Source organism: Lagenorhynchus albirostris, chromosome 6 (genome assembly GCF_949774975.1).
Source record: "Lagenorhynchus albirostris chromosome 6, mLagAlb1.1, whole genome shotgun sequence".
Taxonomy (NCBI): domain Eukaryota; kingdom Metazoa; phylum Chordata; class Mammalia; order Artiodactyla; family Delphinidae; genus Lagenorhynchus; species Lagenorhynchus albirostris.
This window is the reverse complement of record NC_083100.1, coordinates 4,673,645-4,697,992: the sequence shown is the minus strand read 5'-3', so window position 1 is coordinate 4,697,992 and position 24,348 is coordinate 4,673,645. Positions and strand designations below refer to the sequence as shown.

The following is a 24,348-nucleotide window of genomic DNA, read 5'->3' as shown; positions in this document are numbered from 1 at the left end:
TGGCCTCAAGACTTAGGCAATACCAGATCTTCATAATGTGTTACCTCTAGTAGCCTCCTTTGATCTTGGAATTTAAGGATCTTTAAATCAGATTAATAACAGACACTTACTGGCCATTTGCTACCCAGAGGACACTGTTACATGCTGCTTCTGAGACCCAGAGACCAGCTAGGGGCAGCCCTGCCGACTGAGAGCTTGTGGTCCAGAAGGAGGAGGAATGATGTGTATGCGGTCCTCCCCGAGGCCAGCGTCCCCAGCTCCTTGGCCCCCCGGGGACTTTCTAAGGCCCCGATTTCTGAAACGACATCCCAGCTGCTGTGGCGGGAGGGGGAAGACAAGAAGAGGGGGTGATGACAGCAGGAGGGTCACCGGTAGCTCGGCAGTGACACATGTAACAGAGAGGTGGGCTGTCGAGGGAGGATGTGCTCGGCTGGGGGAGCGTTGTTCAGGGAAGAAGGCCTGGAAAAGGGTCCTGTGCACGGCGGTGCATGGGCGAGGAGTCCCCGCGTGGACTGTGCCGAAGCTGCAGGCTGTGGGGGTCAGGAACTGAAGCAGGACAGTTAGGGGTGTGCCTGCCTGAGGGTCACAGCTGGAGAAAGGAGGGAGTGCAGGAGACCAAGAGGACAGGGGCACTGGAGGACCCTGTCGTGGGGAGAAGGAATGAAGATGCTGGCAGGCCAGGTAGCCCCTGCGGGAAAGGCCTGCAGGAGTGAAAGCCTCCGGAGGCAACACCCGGGGTGGCGGAGCCGTGGGATCGCTGTGGTCCAAGGGAGGAGGAAAGCGCGTGGAGAGGCCGGCCGGCCAGCCAGCTCCCTGGACAATGTTTACATCACTGATTGGAAACCAAGATTTGGGTTCAGCTGGCCTGCGGGGAGCCTGGGCGCCAGGTGATTGCAACTGAGCCAGGAGTGAGAACCGGAGGTCCAGGTGAAGGTCAACTAGGACTGTGTCGCGGATGAACACGCGCAAGGTTCAGACCCAGCAGAGTGCAGGTCACACGCCAGGACCTGGCAGCCCCCAGAAGACGTTCTTACGACTTGACATCATTATCCTGCCCCGGGTGCTCTACCATTAGAATCCCTCATCTGTTATATTGGTTTTATATTTTTCCTAATTTCATTGGTTTAAACCAAATTTCAAACATGTACAAGCTCAAATATCATTATCTGTTTTCTTAAACAACATACCAGAATTAGTATTTGAGCTGCTGTTTTCAAGGCAAGTCCTGCCCCTTGAAAAGCACCTGCCCCTCCCTCTCTACGTGGCCTACTGCTGTAGCCGGCCACATAGACAGACAGGTGGAATGTCCACCCTCTGGAGCAGAGCACCCCCTAAGAAGCTTCCCTGCCGTCTGTGGCTCAGGAATTAGGACAGAAACAGCCGGGAAGGCTTGTCTCTGCTCTGCGGTGTCTGGGACCTCCCCTAGAAGACTCTAAATCCAGGGGCTGGAAACGTCTGGGGGGCCGGTCACCACGTGTCTGACTGTTGGTGCTGCCTCTTGGGACCTTGGCCGTCGGCCGAGACACCTCCACGGGACCCCTCCACGTGGCCAGGCCTCCTCCCAGCACGGTGGGCCAGCATTGCGGGAGCCACGTTTCCTCCTGTGTCCTCGCCTCGGAGGACGCACGCTGTCCATCTCTAGGAAACACGAAGTCCTGGTTCCAGGCACACTCCTGCCGGAATGTGGCAAGATTCTAGAAAAGCCTGTGAACCCCCATACTGCTGTTGCCGTTGTGGAAAATGTGTCCCAGATAGCAAATAAATATATGATACGTCCGGTTGTGATCAAGCAGTGGAATGAGATGAGCCAGAGGAAGAAGAGTCAGGTGCACCAGGTTATTTACTCGGGGACAGGGGCCCGGAAGGCTCCCGAGGAGACTCGGAGCAGAGAGCCCGCAGAGGCGAGGCTGGCAGCAGGTGGCCCTCTGGGGTCCGCGTGTTCCCGGCGAAGGAATCATGATCTCGCTCTAGTTATGGGGGCCTCATTAAACTCAGCACTTGTCTCTAGTCAATATAGCGATCTATATGCATGTTTACGTGCTACCGTATCATTTTAAACAAGCTGACTTTCACTTCAATCTCAGCGTTGGAATTGCTGGTAAAATAACTGGGGAAATATTTTATTTCTTTTAAGAATTGTTGGGAGTTCCCTGGCGGTCCAGTGGTTGGGACTCGGCTGTTTCAACTGCCAGGGCCCTGGTTCAATCCCTCGTAGGGGAATTAAGATCCCACAAGCCACACAGCATGGCCAAAAAAAAAAAAAAAAAAAAGAATTGTTATACGTTCCTTATTTCTCCAGTCTTTAATTTCAATATCTGCTAGCTTGTTCCCCACATGCAATTATATTCCCATATTTACAGGATTTATTCTTTGCAAGCAGCACTAAAATCAGTTTTTAAAAGTGGTCCAGAGAACCACCACATACAGAGGGATGCCCAAGAAAAATGGGTGCCTTTCTACGTACGTCACTTTAACAGTTTAAGATAAAGTAGATTAAATATTTTAAAGTTTTTAAATAGTTTTATTCTGCCTAGGATTACTTTCAGAGGTTGGCGAATGGCATTGGGAGTTTTCCAACAGTTGGAAAAAGACACAAGCATCTAACACTGGGTATTCCTTCTAGTGCTTTCAAAGCGAAGGCAATCACATAAGGCTATCTTGCTTCATGGGTAATTAAGGCATTTCACTCTGCAATTCCTTGCTCTAATGAAGAAGAAGAAATTTCTCTTGCTGAAATATTTCTTGCAAGGGTTTTATTTCTACTCATTGCTCCGACTTCGGAGAATGTTCCTTTTACCTCTGATGGTCTCCTCTAATATCTTCTTGAATTGTGAGTCACGGGGAAGAAAAGTATAAAGATTCTCTACAGATTCAAACTTTTAAAAAATGCTTAGAATCTCGCTGTCCATGAAAGCGAAACAGCCGGCATTGCAAGTGCCCAGATGCCTATTCTTCCTCAATTATCAGTGAGACTCCGCTCTCCTGGCATGTTTCTTCCCACAGTGTATGGCCAATCCAGGCAGGCGGCCAAGCACCAAAAGGGGTTGTGCTGGTGAAGGTAAGGATGCCCGGCCGCTGGGGGGATGGTCAGGAACTCAGTCCATCTTGGGTTGAATTCCAGCTGCACCTCTTACTGGGGCGATGGCCTGGGCTGGTTCCCCGTGCTTTCCTGCCCCGGAGCTCTCAGCCGTAAAAGCTGGGACAGTGAGCCACCTAGGACTGTTGTCAGGGCTCCGTGAGCGCATGTGTAGGACAGAGCCTGCCCCGAGTCCCTGTCTTGGGACCCAGTTCATATATATTAAAATATTACTCTTGGGAACCCAGTTACTCGCAGTAAATTTGGCTTACCTCACAAAGGCCCAGGGACGCTGGGTTCTGACTTAAGGGATCACTTGTTAAATTGTGCTTTTCTTCTTTTTTGGTTTGTTTTTGTCTTTAAGCATATAAATCAGAGTTTCATTTTTTTATTTTCTATTTTTTTTTCCCACTTTCAATAGAAATTTATTGAAAAATTTTCTTGATAGCAAAATACTTAAAGATTCCTTCCCCCTGCTCATCCTTCAGTTATCTACTGGAAAATTACAGAATTGAAAAGGTTTTGCCCCCAGTTGTGATCAAAACATGAAATATTGAAGAACATCTGGGTTACTCAGTTCTTAGGTTACATATGTAGATATGTACAGAGGAAGCTGAACCCCAAGTTCTATTCCTTCCCAAAATGGGTAACAGAAGAGAGGATTTGATTAGAACAGCTGAAAAAACCTGATACTCATTCTATGATGGAGCAAAGCAGGCTTTTTCAACCATAAACTGATACCACCTTGTTGGTCATAAACCCTGCAGAGATCCAACAAGATGAGCCTCAGATTTCAAAGAGAGTCAGCAGAGAATGTTAAGATATATGAACAGAAGAGAATGCTGCTAAAGGCACAGAGCAAAGAATCCCAAGGAATTTGTAGTGCCATTTTCATTTAATAAGCCAGTAGTATAGCAACCTAAAGACCTTGGCTGTGATCACACCAGGAGGTTTTTATGGTACTGCTGCAGGAAAACATGATGGGCAGCTGGCATCCTCTGGCTCACGGTGCTCCGTGAGCAGCTCCAGCACCAACTCCGTGGAGAGCCAGACTATGGCTGGGGGGTGTAGCGGAGGTATTTCTTGCCAGATGGGAGCTCTTTGGTGAAGACTCCTTTAGGGAAAATTTTTTTGGCTTCCTCTTCAGGGATGGTTGGAAGGACCATCACGCTGTCTCCATTCTTCCAATCAACTGGGGTGGCAACCCTCTTTTCTGCTGTCAGCTGCAGAGAGATAATTACTCGGAGAATCTCATCAAAGTTCCTGCCAGTGGTAGCCGGGTAGAGGATGGACAGTTTTAGCTTCTTATCAGGACCAAAAACAAATACCACACGAGCTGTTACAGGCATGCCCTTTTCGTCCTTCTCTGCTGGGTCCAGCATGCCCAACTGGATGGCAAGGTCCCGATTCTTATCATCGATGATGGGAAAAGGTAACTTTTCTGTGGGCTCATCACCATTGTAAGCATTGATATCCTTGCTCCAGGCAAGATGGTCTTCAACACTGTCTACTGAAAGGGCAATCATCTTAACGTTCCTCTTGGCAAATTCTGGTGCCAGCTTTGCTGCTCTGCCAGGCTCCGTGGTACACACTGGGGTAAAGTCCCGAGGGTGGGAGAAGAGAATGCCCCATGAGTCTCCCAGATAGTCGTGGAAACGGATGCGGCCGATGGTAGTATTGGCCTCGAAGTTGGGAGCCTTGTCCCCGAGAAGGAGCCCTCCGGGCATGGCGGCAGCGATGACACGGAAGGAGGACTAGGCGCAACGGCGACAACCACCAGCTGGCTGGTTCCCTATTTTCTATTTTTTTAATTTTATTGGAGTATAGTTAATTTACAATGTGTTAGTTTCAGGTGTACAGCACAGTGATGGTTTTCTTTTTAATTAATTTTTATTGGGGTCTAGTTGATTTACATTGTTGTGTTAGGTTCTGCTGTACAGCAAAGTGAATCAGTTATACATATACATATATCTGCTCTTTGTTAGATCCTTTTCCCGTATGGGTCATTACAGAGCACTGAGTACAGTTCCCTGTGCTGTACAGTAGGTCCTTGTGGATTGTCTGTTTTATATATGGTAGTGTGTATATGTCAATCCCAATCTCCCAATTTATCCTCCCCTCCCCTTTCCCCCCTGGTACCATACGTTTGTTTTCTACATCTGTGACTCTATTTCTGTTTTGTAAATAGGTTCATTTGCGCCATTTTTTTGGATTCCACATATAGGCGATAGCATATGATACTTGTCTTTCTTTCAAAGGTTGTAGACAGTAACCCCTAGAGGTTATTGCATTAAGTAGCATTTCATCCATTGCATTTCATCCATATGGATGAAATGGATGAAATTTTTAAGCTGATCGTTCTACTCACCCAGAGTACCCCGCCCGCTAATGTCCTACCCACCTGTGGGTCCGTGAGCACAGGTGGGCACCAGGGAGAGTGCGCACTGGGGTGGGTAAGAGCTGTTGCCATGCAGAAGTGGGTCCCGCTCATTGGGCTCTTCCAGCTCCTTCTGGTAGATCTCCAGGGTGAACCATGCTCCGTCTGCCTCTAGTTCGTCCAGGGCTGGGGAGCCTGTCCGGCCACAGAGGCAAACCTAGAAATGTCTGCACTGTCATGACCACCATCATGACAAGGTCATGGAAGGTCCCTGGTAAAGTAGTGGCAAAAGTTACCGTTGAAGGTGAAGAAAAACTTCCTAATTCTAAGACATGGATTTTCATGTGTATGGCCTGAAAATGAAACTTTACCAAAGACTCTGCATCTTAGACACTCTAGTTCCTACGTGGAGTTTTTTTCCCTCAGCACTGACAGCAAGATGTATAAAATGCCCACGGTTCACAGTTGTACAGCTAAAAAGGCTGAACCTTGGTGGGGGAGGGGGAGGGGGGAGGGCAGGGGGCACAATGATCTTTTCCTCAACTCATGTCGCTCTACGCAGTTCGGTTGACAATTACTTTCTGCCACAGGGCAGCCTTGTATTGTGTCCGCGACATGTTTGGTTTGAAACATTTCACATGGGCTAGTCTTACCCGTTCCACTAGACGGAAAGCCCGAGAAGGCAGGAGACACACCCTCCTATGTGCTCGTGTCCCCGAAAAGCCCAGCACCTTGCCCGCCCGTGGTGTGTACCTCGTGGATGCTGGTCCCCCAGGTAGAAAAAGAAGAGTGCCTCGAAGGGCCCGCCTGGAGGTACTGATTGGCTTCCAAAGTGCTTCTTTTGGATGAGGATGGTTTTATGTGATATAAACCAGTGTTTTCCAAAAGTTTGTGTTATCGAACATGAATCCAGCGAGATGCTCTGAAAGACAGAAGTTTGCAGAGTGTTGTTTAGTCTGGCTCCGTCTTGGAGTTTCAGATGCACGTTAGCAACTCGAGGGCTCTGAGAAGCCCTCCATTTAAAGAAAGGAAAAGAACCGCCCCTCCTTTAGCTTATTCAGCCTCGGAAGGAAGGTTACGATGGCTCCCTCGAGGCGTTGCTTCTAGTGCAGACACCTTCCCCAGCGCCTCCATCTAGACGGTGATCCACAGCCTCTAATTCCTCCAGGGCTCGGTGCTTGGGTTAAAGTACCCTTTATCTGTCACCTGAAGTCCTGTAACACACTTTCCACATGTGTCCTAATTAATAACCGTGTCGTTTCATGTTCTCATCTCAGCAAACACGGTTATCTTAGAGAATGCCTATCTTTGAAATCCGCTGCATTTAGCATTTTTTCCCTGCCTGTGTTTCTATGCATTCCTGAAATTCCTGGTTACATTTAGAAGTCTTTCCCAACTTCTTCACGCTGTAGACTAGCCGATAGAGATGATGTAATTTATAAGATGGACCTCACATTCATTTCTGTTCCTGTAACTGAAATCCCGTCGTGCTTGCGCTTATGTACATCTTAAATTTACCGATTGATATGACAATAGTATAGTAGAGGCTTGTTCCTTTCTGGTTTGAAAGTTGAGAAGTAGATCATCATCATCACCATCATAGCTAACATTTACTGTTTATCCTCTGCCAACTCTATACTAATTACACTGTGCATTATCTTATTTAATTACTTACCCCCCTGTCTGATGACGCAGGCACCAAGCAGCAGCAGAGGGCTCAAAACGCCAAGCTGTTCTGGTTTTCCTGTTATGTCAGTTTCTCGGGGGAAGAGCCTGTTGAATTGATTTGATTCTTACCAAAATTAGAATAAGACTCAACGTGTAACGCCATAGAAATAAGTGTGTTTTTTTGAGTGTTGTACATAAATAAAATCTTTAATGTCCTTAAAGCCACACTGCCCCCCACCTGCAACCCACCCATAGGAAAACAGAAAAAAATATACCTAAAGAATAAACATCCTCTGTTCCTCATGGGTGGAAGGAACATTCTGTGCACAGCAGCCCTGCACTCTCAGGTGACAAACAACCTCGATAGGGCGCTTTGATGCCGCAGATCAGCCTTCGCCATGGAGAAAATCTATCTGCCATCCAGAGACGATCCGAAGTCATTTATGCTTTGATCCTACTGACAATTCCATTTCTCCGTGTTAGGACCGTGCTCTCTCTAGCTGTGCCTTATCTTTCTTTCTTGTTGCACCTCTTTCTTTTCTCTGTCTCTTCTCTCCCTCACCCATCGCCAAAAAAAAAAAAAAAAAAAAAAATCCATTGTGCAAATTGATGCGGAGATCAGCCTTGATAAAACACCAGTATTTAGCCCTCTCTGCCTCGGCGCAGCCGGGGTATTAGCTGTTCCTGATTTACCTGAATGCGCAGGCTGGAGCTGCCTTTTCAGGCTGGAGGTGTGCGGAGATTAACTGGGGGCTTTGCAACCGTTTGTCACACAAATGGCAGTGCCAGTAAACTGAAAAACGATAAATCATTTTTCTCGAGATTGAAACCTTTTATCAGTTGTGTCAGTTTCATTACTCAGTAAACGATTAGTAGCAGCCATTGTCATTCACTCATCCGTATTTAACCACTCAGAGCTTCTGCTGGCTGAGCGGGCACCCGGCATCTGCACGGGAGGTGAGGACACCTCTGATGCCCAGCTCTCCCCGGGAGGGTTGCCAGACTCGCCAGTCATGGCAGCTCGACGAAGGGAGAGAAGGAAAGTGTCTGGTGTATGTCTTCTAATTTTTGAAGTTACACTTTGACATGGGTTTCTAGTCATTGGGTGGGCATTTTTCTTTGACCTCCCACCCTGCCTTTTATTCAAATTTTTTTGCCCTTTAAATGCCACCTGTCTTGATTGGAGAGGTGATGTTGCTTCTGCGTGCCCCTGAGTCAGGGGTGGAAGCATGAGCTGGAGAGCCAAGCCTGCCGACTCTCAGGCTGCCCCTTTGGGACTTTCTGTTGGTCATCAAACCCAGTTTATCTGGAGGGAGGAAAGAGGATGGAGCCATAGCTCCCAGCCTGCGGATGAAGGACCTCTGGAGATGCCAAGGGTCTTGAGTCCGGGTGTCCTCTGTATAGACAGAAGTGTATGTGTACTGACGTTGTGATCGACAGGAAGCAAAGTCATTTTAGAATGTTGCCGAATCATTGTCGTCCAGAAGGGAGTGCATATTTTTAAAAACTTGGGGACCGCTGGGAGAGATTGATGTCTGCCAATTTGTTGTTACCTTTTCACCCAAGTTGAGTTTATCAGAAAATATAGTTCTACCACTAGTTAAAAGCAGAAGAGAAACCTCACTGAATTTATATATCACTGGGGCCTTATTTGATGATTCCAGTAGAGCGTTACGTGGCCAGCAGTGGAGAATGTGTGTGTGTGTGTGTGTGTGTGTGTGTGTACATAGCAACATGCATAGTGCCCTTAATGAAGGACTTATAAAATAGTATGATTCCAGAAATCATTCTGAACTGTATTTCTGCAACTTTCAGAAATATCTCCGTACTATCTTAAGATTCATCATCTGTATTTTTTCTTCTCTGTCGTACATTTTTTTGAGAGCTGTGGCTGTATCTTGCACCTTCAATTCCCATAGCACCTGTGTCCAGATACTATACGGTTAGTGGTTGATTATATATTGATCCCTGCTAAAATGTTTGGTTTATTGTTTAAGAAGATGTCATTTTGCGACCTTCTGAGCCGCTCCAGCTACTCCAGTGCCATCTCCAGGATATGTAATAAAAAAACCTGTCTTCTTGATATCTGAAAAATTCTAAGTCCATTCAAATGAAAGGTTCTGGTCTTTTAATTCTAGTAGTGTCTTCTGTTGAAATCCCTCTCTCCAACCCTCCTGTGTGTGAGAGAGAGCTACTGTATGTTTCATAAACTGCTTCAAATTCTAGTTTTATGGCAAAAGAGATGTGAAAAGAATATGTTCACAAATAGCGTCACCGCCACCCCCTATGGCGGGGTCATCAGCTGTTGTTACAGAGTTGTTTTGGTAAGAAAGCCCTTCATCTGTTTCTCTTCGTTGGAGGTTCTTGGCCTTTGAGGATGGAGCTCATTGCATCCTTCTGTACCTCTTGGATGGGGCATTTAAACATTAAAAGGAGGGAGATGCCACAGGAGCCATGACTTCATAAAATTATTGAACTTTACCAAAAGTTAGGAAAGCTATTTCATTAACACATTTCATTCCATTTATACTATTTCTTGCCTTGAGTTCAGCATGTCCTCAGATTGTTTTTTTGGTTTTTTTTTTGCGGTACGTGGGCCTCTCACTGCTGTGGCCTCTCCCGTTGCAGAGCACAGGCTCCGGACGCGCAGGCCCAGCGGCTATGGCTCACGGGCCTAGCCCCTCCGCGGCATGTGGGATCTTCCCGGACCGGGGCACGAACCCGTGTCCCCTGCATTGGCAGGCGGACTCTCACCAACTGCGCCACCAGGGAAGCCCCCTCAGATTGTTTTTTTAATGACTGTGCTTCCTAAGAACGAAATCTGTGTGAGTAGGAGGGGCAGAATGGCTGGATTTGAAGCACACCCTCAAGACACCTGCTCTATTTCCAGCACTTCTTTTACTTTGCTCACTGAAGAAAGAAGGAGAGTTGGGGGTGTCCACAGAACTAATGCAGAAGTTCATTAGAAAATCATTCAAATTACGGTTCAGCCGGCGTTGCCTTCACTCGTGTCCTTCATGCGGTCTGAGACTTTCTGTCCCTGCGTCTGTGTACGTAGAGTGGTCCTGAGCCCACAGACTTCCTGCCCTTCCTGGTGTGTTGTCTGCTTTACTCCTCATGGCAGCTCTGGGATGGAGCTGATGCCAAGGGGACCCGTCACAGAGCCCCATTCCCCCCACGGCCACCCTGCGCTGCTGCCGGCTAGGGCGGCGAGAGTCCTGAGCGCCAGCTTTTCCTACCCCACTGCCCAGCTGTTCTTCGTCGTACCTCACACCTGGCACTTCTGGGAGCAAGCAGTAGACGCCACACTGATCAAATTCAGTCATTAACCCGCTGAGGCCAGACCCACGCCCTGCAGCCAGTTCTCCTCCCTGAAGGGAGCGGTACATTGTCGTCCTGATGCTTTCTTCTTGGCAGTTTACCTGTCCTGCCCGCTCTGTAAGACATCACTGTCTCCCCCAAAGACTTAGAGAAGTTTAAACAAGACGGGGGTTTTTTAACCTAAATAATGCATATATGGTATAGATTTATATGTTCCCTATCCATTCATGAAAGTGATGGTTGAAAACCTTAAAACCATCAGGCCTTGAGCTCAGTACTTCTGTGACATAGTCAGTTTAGTATTTCTTTTTCTTTTTTTTTTTTTTGCGGTACGCGGGCCTCTCACTGCTGTGGCCTCTCCCGCTGCGGAGCACAGGCTCAGCGAACATGGCTCACGGGCCCAGCCGCTCCGCGGCATGTGGGATCTTCCCAGACCGGGGCACGAACCCGTGTCCCCCGCATCGGCAGGCGGACTCTCAACCACTGCGCCACCAGGGAAGCCCAGTATTTCTTTTTCTTGCAATTTATTTGGGGTTTTTATATACAAAATGGGCATTGATGAGAATAGCACCTCATGTCGTGTGTCCTAGTAAAACATATGTATTTTGGACCGTATTTTCTGGATGCACTAGTGATTAGAAACTTGTTTTTCGTATATAACTATCACTGTTCATCCCCGTTTAAAAGATGCTAATTTTGTCCCCTGACAAAAGTCTTAAGGCCGTTCTTAAGTTCAGACCTTCCCGGAATAGGTAAGTCACCACAGATGAATCTCAGGAAGCCAGCTTAGCATGACTCTCCTCTTTAATTTTATTAAACCCTGTCACATTTATTTAAAAGACGATTTTATGTGCTGATTAGAAGCTGAGATCTAAATTCAACATGAGCACAAACACTTTTTTCTCAGTGGATCAAAGCTCATTTTTTAACTGTTAAAAGCTAATCCTGGAAGTTAGCTGGAAATTTGTTCAACCATGGTACATTTTTATTAAATATACATTGTAATCCACTAAAGGGGAAAAAAAATTTAAAGGTCAACAATTCTAAGTGAAATACAAGGAGACAGCACAGTAACCCAAAGAACCAGCATTGGTATATTATTGCTTCTAAAGAATATTAGTTAGCAAACATACTCTGAAGCCTACCTTCACAATCATAAATAGCACATCTTTTCACACAACTGCCAGTTGGGGTAGGCGTTCAAGTTAGTAAGAACTTCAATGGAACATGTGACAGGTAATATTGATGCCACACTAAGATTTTAAATTGTCTTTATCTTGTAAAAGTGGATTTAGTGAGCAGAATAAATGATATATTGTGATGAGATGGTTCTCTCCGTATATATTCCACGTTACAGAATATTCCCTTCATTTGGTAATATTACTCCTGCCATTTTATTCCAAGGAAACAATTAAAATAATTGGGAGGCAAAAACATATTCCTGCCCAAAGATACTTATTGTAGTATTTTTAATAGACTTTATTTTCTAGAAAAATGTTAAGAGGTACAGAAAATTTGAGGAGATAGTACAGATATGCCACACACACACACACACACACACACACACGTACAATTTGCCCTATTTACATCTTTTATTAGTATGGGATATTTCGTATAATTAATGAACCAATACTGATATATAAATGTTAACTAAAGTCTGTAGTTTATTCAGATTTCCTTAGTTTTTACCTAATGCCTCTCTCTGTCCCATCCTGGATGCGTCGTGACGTGTAATCCTCACATCTCCTTAGGCTGCCCTTGGCTGGGACGTTTTCTCAGGCTTCCCTTGTCTTTGATGACTTTGACAGTTTTGAGGAGCACTGGTCAGGCATGTTGTAGCCTCTCTGTTGGGATCTGTCTGATATTTTTCTCAGGATCAGTCTGGAGTTACAGGTTTGGTGAAGGAAGACCACAGAGATAAAGTGCCCTTTTCATCACGTCATATCGAGGGTACACACTATCAACATGACGTAACTATCAGTGTTGACCTTGATCACCTAGCTTGACGCTGTGTTTGTCAGTTTCCTCCACTGTGGGTTTCTCCCTTCCGCATCCCCACTCCCACACTCTCTGCTCCACGGGGAGGTCTCTCTGCACAGCCCTCAGTTAAGCAGTGGAGAGTTATGCACCGCCTGCTTTAGGTGGGACACCTGTGTAAACTCTTTGAAATTCTTTCTGCATGGAAGCTTGGCCTCTTCTCCCCATTTATTAATTTATTCAGTCATTTATATCGGCATGGACTCTTGGATATTTCTTTTATACTTGAGGTTATCATCCAGTACTACTTTGTTTTTCTTCATGCTCAAATTGTTCCAGCTTCAGCCATCGGGGGCTCTTTCACTTAGCTCCCGTGCCCTTTTGTCCTTACCCCTTTCAAGGTGGGTTTTGTTTACCTGTTTGTCTTAGCACTTCTTTACTCTCTAGAACTACAAGATGCTTCAGGCGCATGTTGCATTTTTCCTGTCTCAGTCCTAGAATTAGCCATTTCTCCAAAGGACCCCTGGTTCTGTTTATTGGAGAATGGTATAAGAAACCAAGATCTGGGGTCTAGGTATGCTTGTTGCTACTGGGATGTCATTTCTTCTTGGTCTTCTCAGCAGACTTAGCAAAGAGAAGAAATACATGTGTGTATTCTAGCATGTATATACACATATATATAAATATTTCTGTATGTAATTATCTGTACCTATATTAAGTGAAACAGATTATAGTATCTTTAATAGCATAAAACTGGAAATCACTAAATGTTTAACAGTAAGGATTGGCTACAACTATGATATATTTTAACTCCACAATGCAACTGTTAAAAGGGATAGTTTTGAAAACTCTGGTAACTGTAACACCTTACATACAAAAGTAGTACAGGTCTGTCAGAGGTATACTTATAAGTGTGATAATTACATACGTATATGGATAAGAACTTTAAAAGGAAAATGGAAGGGGTAGTTAGATTAGTCCTGGTTTATTCTTAATATTATATACTGCTATGTAATTAATTTTGCTTCTGCAATAATATTCAAGTAACCTAACGTGTTCTTGCTGGAAGCTGAATAAAGTTAATGTATTTAAATTATTTTTAAATGAAAGAAATGACACATTTGTTATTTTGTTGTGTCAGCACTGCAGTACTTTTCCAGGCCCTCCTTGGATAATAACGACATTGTTTAATCATTCACAATAACCAAGGAGCATGCTGAGAAGTTGTGAAGTTATAGTCAAGCAGTTTTAGGGGGAAGAAATCTGTTAGCGCTTAAAGGAATGTATTTCCATAATAGCAAGGAGAATCAAAAGTTTCGAATTCTTCTTTTGTTTTCCTCCTCTGATCTTTGTACTTGATTGACTCAGTAAGTACCAAGGATCTTATGGCTTCCAGGATTTCTCAAGCCACAAATCAGAATGCTATTGAGAATTTCCGGTGAAGTCCTTCTTTAAATGCAAAATGTTAAAAACATTTTCTAGAAGATATTTTCACCAGTCTTCTCAGATTCAGATGGCCACAGAGGGAATATGATGGACTGAATAACCCCAAAGGGTATCATTTCACTTGGTGGTTGTAGGAAGTCAGCTACAAAGATGGCAGATCAAATGCAATGTCTGCCATTGTTGAAGCTGGTGGTCCAGTGATCACAGCCCCTCAATTACAGCCCTTCCAGGGAGCACAAGCCACAGTCATTAAATCATTTTGCCTTTGATTAGGTGCTCTCACTGCTCATTGCCTTTGAAATGTGATAGTGCAATTTGAAGTTTTATTAAAAAACTTTTTTCTAGAATTGCTGAGAAAGATGTTGTGTTTTAAAAAAAAAAAAAATCGGAAAAAGGCCTGCCATGTATTCTATTGGAGGAGATTGAGAAGAAGAAAAAGAAAAAGGAAGGAAAGAGGAAAAAAGGAAAGACGAATGTTTCCCATTATCACTCATTTCAGTCTCAGAAAGCCTAAGGTGGTCCCCGCATGCCGGCCTTCCCCTCCCAGCACTGGCAGCCTTGGGCCTGCCTACCACTTCTCAGAGCAGCCGGCCCTCGGAGAGGGGGCACGAGACGGGGACAGGTCGGGAGACCCTCCACCTCGCCCAGACGCTGCCCCTGCTTGCCTGGGTGAGCACAGTTGCTCACGGATCTCACAAAAGATGACCTTCACACACATCATCCAGCTTGAACAAACTGATTTGAACCTCACTCTTCTTGCTTACGTGAGAATTTGATTTACTTTTTGTTTCTGTTTTGAATGCCACGTGTCCAGTCCTATACTACGGAAGGATTAGGGTATACGTTACCCTATTCGCCAAGAAACCAGGTCTAAAAAAAAAGCAGTGTTCCTCGTGATGCTGGGGACCCAACAGTCACGAGTGGCCTCTGTTCTCACACCCTTATCACATCCCAAAAGAGAGTGAAGCCGAGAGGCCAGGGAACCCCGATTTCAACATCCTAACAAGCCACCCCCCGCCCCGCCCCGCAAAAGCCTCCCCTTCTCAAAATGAGTAGCTACTCCCTGAAGACATGGAAAGAAGTTTCCATCATGTACTGATGTATTTCTCATCTCCACCCGAGAATGTGCCAAAGCTAAGATGGGGGTATTCTACGTGAAGTCACTTTTATTTCAGTCCCTATTGAAAGTTATACTCGCAGTTGTCAAACTGAAATACCCAATTAATTTTGGGTACCCTTGAACCCTCGCTCTGCAGCTCAGTGTGTTTCTAGGCCGAAAGGGAAACTAACGCTCCACCTAATTGGAACTTCTGGTTTTATGGTGTATCCTGGAGTTTTTGTTTCGTTTTTGTTTTCCATGTTTTCCGGGGTTAATGGTGTTTTCTGCGCGCGTCTACATTAGCCCACTACATGGAAGCCCTCGGCGGTTTTCAAATCCTAAGAGCTGTAAAGAAGCCCCCGATACAGAAATTGTATTGGCTGTTAAGAAAGCAGTTATGAGTTATTGGAAATGGAATTAAAATTGTCTAATTAAGGGTCGATTCCTTATTTCGGAGTTCTGTTTGGTTTGGTATTTTGTCTTGTGGCCCGTGACTTCAAATTACGAAAAGAACACTCGTCTTGCTGGAAACGGGGAAGGATGAAGTTATTTTGCTTCCTGCACATTTGTCCTATTTTGCTTGGCCTCAGGTTTTGTTTAATCCTCTCAAAGGCCCTTTTAATGGACGTTTCAACATGACTACCTCTCTGTGTGGTAGCCTCTAGGAAACGACCATTATGTCAAGCCCCTTCACAGCTAAAGTAGTGAGTTCACATAGTGGAAGAATCTTCGGGGTTGCATCTTATGGGAAAAAAAGAAAAAAAACCCACTGCCTTTTTATAAAAGAACAGAACATTTACCCAGTCTTGTTGAGCACGTGAATGTTCAGATGGCCGGCACAAAAGAAATCTCCAATCTCTAACCTCACAATGAAATTGCACCGACAAAAGATCGCGGGACACCGGGCGCACTAAAGTGGAAGGGACACAAAACCACAGCAGAATCCGACCCTGCCTGCAGAGGTTCCTGGGGGACTGCCTTTATCCAGCATCCTGGTGCCACGGTCCGGCTGCAATGCTCCAGGGAGCCCATGCAGTCCCCCCTGCACATGTGGCATTTATACTGATGGCATCTCTACAAATAAATAAATACACATCCGTTGTGGACGGGGAACAGTGCTATCAAACGAGGTTATCACGTGGCTCCTCCAAGAGGTACAAGTTTACACTCCCTGGAAGGAATGGAGACGGTTATTTGTTTCGTGCTGAGACAAGACAGTCTTAGAAATGAGTGGCACACCCTCGTCAAGCCAGCCCCTTCTTCTGCCTAGGTAGAAAGGTCCGATTAGTTCTCGTAATTGATTCTGAGGGCCGCAGCGTGCATTTCGCCAGCCCCGCTCGGTGCACACCAGGGATGTAATTCATGCGCGCTTGAGCGTCCAACATGGCTGACAGGGCTCGGACACACAGCTCCTGGCTGCATCATTTTTTAATCAGCTCTCTGAGGAATATTTATCTAATCAACAGAGAGCGCTGTCCGAAGGAGACCAGAGGGGGCGTTAATACAAGTCTGTGGCCTCCTGGTACTAGGATGCAGGAAGAGTTTAGGATAAAACCCTGCCTGTTTGAGCATGCCAACAGACTGCAGAATATTTTTATTCCACTTGTAAAGAGCTAGTCAGAGGATTCTCATGTTGGAGCTCTGCCGTGTGATTCGTTCTCAGACATTCATTCGCCGTAGTTAAAATTTTGTTGTTGCTGTTTTTAGAGAAACAGGATGACTTTTCCTTTAAAATAAAATTTTAAATGCCTCATGATCATGACAGGAACTTGTATGAAAAGCTGTAGCTTCCAGAAATAAATCGGTGTGTAATGATTGGGGGTCGTTAACTCTAAATGATTCCAGCTACTCTTGGTAGAAAGCCGTAATTTGCACGTTTTCCCTTTCTCTCTGTTTCCTTTGAAAAGATGGTGACTGTCTGTTAGTAATTTCGAGGAGTTGAGTGTATGCTGCTATACCTCATACGGTCATCCGAGCACAAAAATCATCATTTATAACTCCCAGACACCTTAGAGAAATGTTCTGTGAATTCAGCTTCATATCAGCTTTTCTTCTTTAGATGTACGACTCAGGACGGGCAGCAGTTGGGACCTGCGTGAGCTGGGTCACAGCCACCCACCTGCCAATCTGGTAGCGCACTGCCCCCAAAAATGAATCAGTGCAGAATGTGGACCTCAGGGCTGCGCTCAGGAGGGGACAGTGTCACGTGACATCCCCCAGTGCGCACGCTCCTACACTGGTCACTGTTAGTACCAGAGTCACCTCTCTTTTTCCTCCCTTTGTAATTCAAAGATCGCCTTAAAAAGTCGGTTTTACTAACACCTTCAGTGTTCATACGCAAGAGGGCTCTTTATTAATTTTAAGGGGAAGTGACAATACCACTGTTACTATAGGGCGGTAAACTTTGTGTTTTCTTATCATGAGTCTCTGTACTGTCTTCACCTGCCTTTTGCAAAATTTTAATCCCCAGAAAATATCTTCCAACCAACCTAATGACGAGTTTCACCTCCTCCTCTGTTTTTAATTCTCAACCATCAGCTGTGTGTCCCGTGTGCCGCCTCTTGCTGTGATATTCACGTAGTAGCCTGGTGTTTAACCCAAGTTCACGGTTCACGTTTTGGCGCCATTATGGGGAGAATGCTACACTGTCCTGCTGAAGGCTCCCTTTCCTGGGTCTGCTGACGTTTCTGCCAACCCAGACTGGGGTTCAGAAAGTTCCATTTAACTTGCAGGCTGCAAGGAGAAGTGGCCCATCTCACCATCTGCATTGGGGATGACAGTTGCTTTGCACTAGATCTGGGATTACGTGCTGTGGGGTTCTGTGTCCATTGAGAGGTTATGCATGTTCTCAAACACCGGACAAGATGCTGAGACATGTGCCATTTAAATAGTTATATAAGGCATCGTGGCAACTTGCTCACAGAAGAGACTCTTGTTTATCCAGTCAGCAGAACAGCAGAATGGAGAACACTGATGGAATGCCCACAGTCTGCTGCCTTTTTGTCCAAAACCAGGGGAGATTCTTGTATTGAAGTAATAGTTTCATGAGAAATAACATGAGTGAGAAAAGCAAAGTAAGTTCATCTTTGTTTAAAAGAAAGAAACTATATTCCTGAAATATTTTTTAAAACAAAATATTTTAATTAAAATAAAAATCATCCAGAAAATTTAGTCATTTGAGCTAGTCCGCACGACGTCCTCAAGAATGACCATCTAGATTACCGCAGTTTATTTATCCATTCACTCACTGAAGGACGTCTCCGTTGCTTCCAAGTTGGGGCAGTATTATACAGCACCTAGAAGAAATGAGCTATCGGGCTTCCCCGGTGGCGCAGTGGTTGAGAGTCCGCCTGCCGATGCAGCGGACACAGGTTCGTGCCCCGGTCCGGGAAGATCCCACGTGCCGCGGAGCGGCTGAGCCTGCGCGTCCGGAGCCTGTGCTCCGCAACGGGAGAGGCCACAGCAGTGAGAGGCCCGCATACCACAAAACAAAACAAAAAAAAAGAAATGAGCTATCAATCAAGCCATTAAAAAGACACGGAGGAAAGTTAAATGCATGTGACTAAGCGAAGGAAACCAATCTGAAAAGGCTGCCTATTGTATGATTCCAACCATATGACATTCTGGAAAAGGCAAAACTAATGAAAAGATCAGTGGTTGCCAGACCACGGAAGAGTTTTAGGGCAGTGAAGCTTTTCTGTCTGATGCTATAATGGTGGATGCACGTCACTATACATTTGTTCAAATCCATAGAAAGTGTAACACCAACAGCGAACCCTCATGTAAACTATGGACGTTGGGAAATAATGATGCGTCAGTGTGGGTTCATTTATTCTAAGAAACGTACCACTCTGGTGTGGGATGTTGATATTGGGAGAGGTTGTGTGTGGGGTGAGTAGGGGGTGGACAGCAGCTACATGGCAACTCACTATTTTGCATCCAATTTTGCTGTGAACCTAAAACTTCTCTAAACAATAAAGTTTATTTTTAAAAAAAAGAATCACCGTCTATTCCAAAGGCCTGCGGTCACGGGGTGCTGCCAGCGTGACGGCCATGCGTGTGCTGGTCAGTGGAGCTCGGCATCCAGCCCGCGGCAGCAGGTTGGATAATTCCTGGGTCCGTGTGGTGCGGTGTCTTCGTTTCCTTTAGCGGTGAATCCAGGCAGCAGCATTGCACATAACCAGAGATTTTATTGATGATAATATGATTGTATTTTCCCGTTGAGAAGCTTCTAAACAAGTGGACTTAGAGCAATCAATGCCCCAGGAGACAAATGCACGTCTCAGGACCTTGGTATCAGCCAGAAAAAGTCCATTTGTTTAAGAGGAAGAAAAAGGCATGACATTTTACACATTAAAATTGATTATTTCATCAATAGGTTAATAGAAAACCAGGCTGCAAGTTCACTTCCTGCTTATATATCCATATGGTAATGGGAGACTGGGGTATGAAAAATGCAAGGCGGAGAGCAGGCAGGAAAGAGGTTTTCTGCACCAGAGCTCCCCTCCCTTGCACAGAGGTGCCCGGCCCAGATTCTGCCTATTTATATGTAAATGCTTTAGAAAGAGGTAACTTTCCACTGAGGAGTGCAGCCTCTGTGGCCACGACTTTCTGGAACTTGTTAAACATGGGCCAAGACGCCAGAGCTCAGGCTATTGAAATAATTAAGCACACGCTTAATTCTGTGAATGTCTCAGTTATACGAGGAACTCGGTAAATATCCACTGAACATTTCCAAAGTAAACACTCGAAAACCGTGACCGGTTTCCTTTGTCTCGAATGACATTGGTAATAGTGGGTGTACCTGAGACTCCCGTTGCCATGTGTGGTGTTACCTGGGACAGGTAACCTTATAGATAAGATACCTTAAGGATGTAGAGATAAGGGAAACTTCTCCACTGATGGAAAACTAAATTTAGACGCATATACTATAGAAGGGTCTCAGTCACCAACCTTACTAGGTTAGAGATGACATTTCTTTTTTTGTTTTTTTAAATTTATTTTATTGAAATATAGTTGACTTACAATGTTGCGTTAATTTCTGCTGTACAGCAAAGTGATTCAGTTACACATATATATACATTCTTCTTCATATTCTTTTCCATTATGGTTTATCACAGGTTATTGAATATAGTTCCCTGTGCTATACAGTAGGACCTTGTTGTTTATCTATGCTATATATAATAGTTTGCATCTGCTAACCCCAAATTCCCAAGACATTTTTTATTAAATTATTTGGGTTTTCAAGCCACAAGGTCATTGTTAGTTGTTTAGTTATAGCTTCACTTTTTCTCATTTCGAATCAGGTGACAGCTAACTCACAGCTAGTTTGTACTCTCATTAACATAAAATTTGCCTCCTGATTATACAGTACCGTTTCGGAATTGCGTTGGTTCCCTTCCGTGTTCCTGTTTCTCGCGTGTATCTTATATTGTCACCCCAGAGCAATCCAATGTGCACCAAAGTGCTTGAGATTCGCTCCAGCAGCAGAACCCCTTGTGAAGACCGGGGGTCTGGGGTTCTGGGAAGACCTGAAGCCTCCACCGTACTAGTTGAGGTTGAGTCTTTTGGCCTTAATGCTACCAAAGGCAAGAACAGCCAATCTGTCCTAAGCCAGGAATGCTTTGGGGTGAGAGAGCTGGCCACTGGTCAGTGCATGCCTCGCTTTTTGGTCAGCCTGTGACCGAGTGGGTTAGCCTAGCTTTCTGCGGTGAGCTTCAGACACACCTGCGGAAATGCACACACCTGCCTCGCCAGGTGAGCGCTTCTTACCTGCATTAAACAAGTGGTTATCCAATGAAAGCCGCGTGCAAGGTTTGACGAGTTTCTCTTCCCGGCTGTGGAAGTCAGAAGAGACAGATGGTCCGATTATGCCCCTTCTTCAGGAGCGTGCGTGACTGTGGCCGTCACCGACCACGCTGTCCGTCCAGTGCTTGGACCTTTAGTCACATTAGCCTGAAGACTTGCTCCTCAAAACCCTGTTTAACTCTTTGCTTTTTACGTGTCTCCTCTGAAGGGCTGGCAGGAGGCAGCCTCTTGGCCACAGGTGTCTGCATTCCCGAGTGGGGGGTTGGGAGGGCGGAGGAGGTGAGGCGGTGTCTGTGGAGAAGAGGGTCCGCGGAGGTGGGAGGGGGGCATCTCACCCCTGTTAGTCACAGCACGCCATGTCAGCCGTGGGCATGTCATGCCTGTGTTAAACTTGTCCCGCACTTCACTTCTGAACCCAGGGCTGCTCTGTGGGTAACTTGGTATTTGTCTTTTTCTCTCGGACGCTTTCTTCAGTGAGCTGAGAGCTTAAGGAGGCACGTGCTCTGTGGGTTCCTCCATTCAGAGCCTCCAGCCTCCTCCCCATAGGAAGGAGAATGGACCACCCTTCAACCACAGCAAGATGGTAGTTGAGTTTTGCTAGTGTAGGTTCCTGTCCAGATCAAAATACATCTGGGGAGAAAGTACTTTTTTTAACAGCTCTGGGCGTTGCACACCTACCATCTGTAGCATACACAGGAACGGCTAATCACTAGAGTCCCTTCTGATTTGACATGCTCCCAGCGTTTTGCCAAATCAGAGGGCTTATGGCGACCGGCCTCGTAGCTCCTTCAAAAGATGCTACCAGCCCCCAGGGAAAAGACCAGCTTTGCACTGTCTTGAGTAGCCGCGTGTGGAACCCAGCAGGGCGAAAGGGGTGCATGGGCTTCCTTGCCTGGGCGTTTGTTGGATTCTGTGCAAAGCTAAGGATGCTTTTTTGGCCTTCCTCTGCCCTTCCTGAGTTTCTCTGCGCTTTGGGGTGGTGAGGCCCGGCCGGGAGGCCGGAGGTGACGTCACGTGCTACTTGGACATTTCTTTTCTCCCCTTTTCATCTGTTTCTTTTCCTTTTTGTTTTCTCTCTTGTTCCCCCTCTCCCCTATCTGCTCTCGGGATGCAGCCAAACGCAAAGCATGGAAACTAAACCGTGTTGGTAGCCTGCGAAATATCCACAACAGCAGCACCAACACCGAAGGTAACGCCGCCCCTCCCCCCCTCGCCCTCCACGCCGCGTCCTCCCAGCCTTCCTGCCTCCCTGCCTCTCCAGCGCACAACTGGAAGTGCGATTCGCCCAAAGCCGCATGCACCCTGATTGTGTTTGCACAGTCATTCCCGTGGTCTTTCCATCTTTTTGTTTGTGTGTTTTATTTTCCCATTCATGTTCCTTTCAGCTTACTTAAATTTTGACCTTTCCCTTGCAGTCGTAGTGATGTTTAAATTACTTCACAAACCTATTTTCTTCTCTTTTTTCTTTTCCTTTATACATGTGAGCACTCAATGTAATATTTCCCAAGTTATTACAGTTTTTAAAAGTGTTAGTATCAGGTGTAATGATCTGTAGCCAAATACAGTAGTGTGCCGTGACATTTAAGTAACAGTCTTAATTTGTTTTGTGGAAACATTCTCCATAATGCTCTCTGCAGCTCTAATACAGAGGCAGCCAGGCCCGGGTCATTTGCATGGCCCGCTATTGCTTGTAAATTCAGTATATTGTTGTGTTTCTAAAGGTCGTCTGGTGCCAAAGTTCACAAATTGACTTGCGTTGCTTTTTTCACCGAAGACAGCCGTCATTGCTTTTGTATAATAGCAGATTGAATTTCCCCCCACCCCAGCCTTCATTTGAAACAACACAATTATAAATTGCCCTTTTTTTTTATGATTACAAATGTCAAGGGTCAGAATTATTTTGATGCCAAGCAAAGGAAAACCACCCCCATCAGCCCGAGCCCTTGTAAGGGAGGCTGGCGTACGATGCGTGTGATGCAAAATAGGTCACAATCCAGTGATCTCGGGATAATAGGGGGACATTTTTTTTCACTTAAATGCAAGCCAAATGGGTCAAGTAATCGCAAGCTCGTGCCCTAACACTAATTGACTTATTTGGGGGTGATTATAACTGTAATATTTTTCTTAATGTCACTGTTTTCTGGGCTGTTGATTTTAGCAATTGGCAAGCAGTGGCATTAAATCTCTTGTAAATTTTAAATTGCACACTATTTCTGTAAACAAGTCCCCCTCTTCACATCCCAATCATTAACCTTTGCTGATTTATATCACCATCCTTTTTTCCTTCCTTTCACAATTACTCCTGTCTCGCCACTGAAAGCCCTGCTCTCAGCCAGAAGAAAAAAAAAAATGAATCCGGAAAACAAAACTACATTTTCACGATGGCTTGTTGAAGACCTGTTTTTAATCATAATTTGTTTTTTCATTCCTCAAGGGGAAACGGTCGTCTGTTAAGGTACCAATGGAACTTGACCCCCCGGTATCTTCTTTCAAAGCATTCGTTTAAGAGAGACAAAATGAGAGAGGAAAAGAACCGAATTTTAGAAACAGTCACATGCAGTATTATGTCTTGTTGTCTTTTAAAGGGTATTAAGTATTCTCATTCACTATTTTTTAATGCTAGTGTTTCAACTTAGAGTGCATAATCATTTCTCTCCCCAGTGTCCGTATCAGATACGCTTTTCTTTTGTATATGTGTGTATTTATCACAACAAATGTGTTTATTGACTCTTGGCCTTTAAAAAATATTTGTGAGGTCTGGTTTTACCTGTGGTTATTTACAAAGCTGGGGGGCAGGAGGAGGCAGGCAGACAGCCCCCCCGAGACTTGCTGTTGGGGATCTTCCTGGAGACGCTGGCAGGGAGGTGTCTCACGACAGGTGTGACAGTTTGCAAAAGTGGGAACTTCTCAGCCTTGACCAACCAGGTAACCTGCAACACTGCCCTGCCCAGCCCTCCTGGGTGGGGAGGGACCATGATGCTCTCTGCTGTCTGAAATCTGTAAATACGGTTAACACTACCCACTCAGGGTCCCTCGTCAATGGCCAACGCTACGCAAGGCAGTCCTGAAGATATCGGAGTAAATAATGACTAGTCTCCTTCACATTTTCTTTCATTTCTCTTCGGCATTCGATTACATTTATGAATCTTCAGTTAAGCAACATGACCATTCTTCATTTACTTTAGGTTTCTTTCAAGATTAATGTCTGTCTGCATCCAGTCTCATTTCATACAGCTTTCAGTATAATAGTGCTGAATTCATATAATTATATAACATAAATTATCAGAATGCCTTTCTGATTTCCGGTCTTTTGCTATATGATGTCATCACATCTTCTCTGTCTATAAAATCATCCTTTCGGAAAATTCATATCCCGAACGTTCTAACTTTTGTCGTAACCTGAGACCTTGAGTGTTCCACTAAGTACACCCATCCCCAAATGGACTAGTTTTTAAACTGGTCCACTTGAGTAATCTGTTCAGAGGTACCCACAAAATATTGTTGACACCAGAGTTTCTTATAGAGGAAGTTAGGACTTGAGGGGGGAGAGGGGAGAGTGCCCGCTGTGCGCCAGGC

General features: G+C 45.4%; 2 protein-coding genes across 10 annotated transcripts in view; one reads left to right on the top strand and one right to left on the bottom strand.

Annotated features, from left to right (window-relative positions):
- The window catches only part of AGAP1 (ArfGAP with GTPase domain, ankyrin repeat and PH domain 1), a 555,073-nt gene that overhangs the window by 450,973 nt on the left and 79,752 nt on the right, over positions 1–24,348 (top strand). For 3 of the 9 annotated variants that reach the window (XM_060151780.1, XM_060151777.1, XM_060151776.1), the window contains one exon: positions 21,887–21,961. The exons of the other annotated variants lie outside the window; for them this stretch is intronic. In XM_060151780.1, the coding sequence (XP_060007763.1) occupies positions 21,887–21,961 (75 nt within the window). The remainder of the gene's footprint in view (positions 1–21,886; positions 21,962–24,348) is intronic. 9 annotated transcript variants of the gene reach the window in all.
- LOC132521587 (peroxiredoxin-6-like) lies at positions 3,953–4,862 on the bottom strand. Its single transcript, XM_060151215.1, has one exon. The coding sequence runs from the start codon at positions 4,801–4,803 to the stop codon at positions 4,129–4,131; it is 675 nt and encodes a 224-aa protein (XP_060007198.1). The 5' UTR covers positions 4,804–4,862; the 3' UTR covers positions 3,953–4,128.

Coding starts and splice junctions, on each gene's coding strand:
- LOC132521587 (XM_060151215.1), bottom strand. CDS start 4,803: ATGCCCGGAGGGCTCCTTCTCGGGGACAAGGCTCCCAACTTCGAGGCC.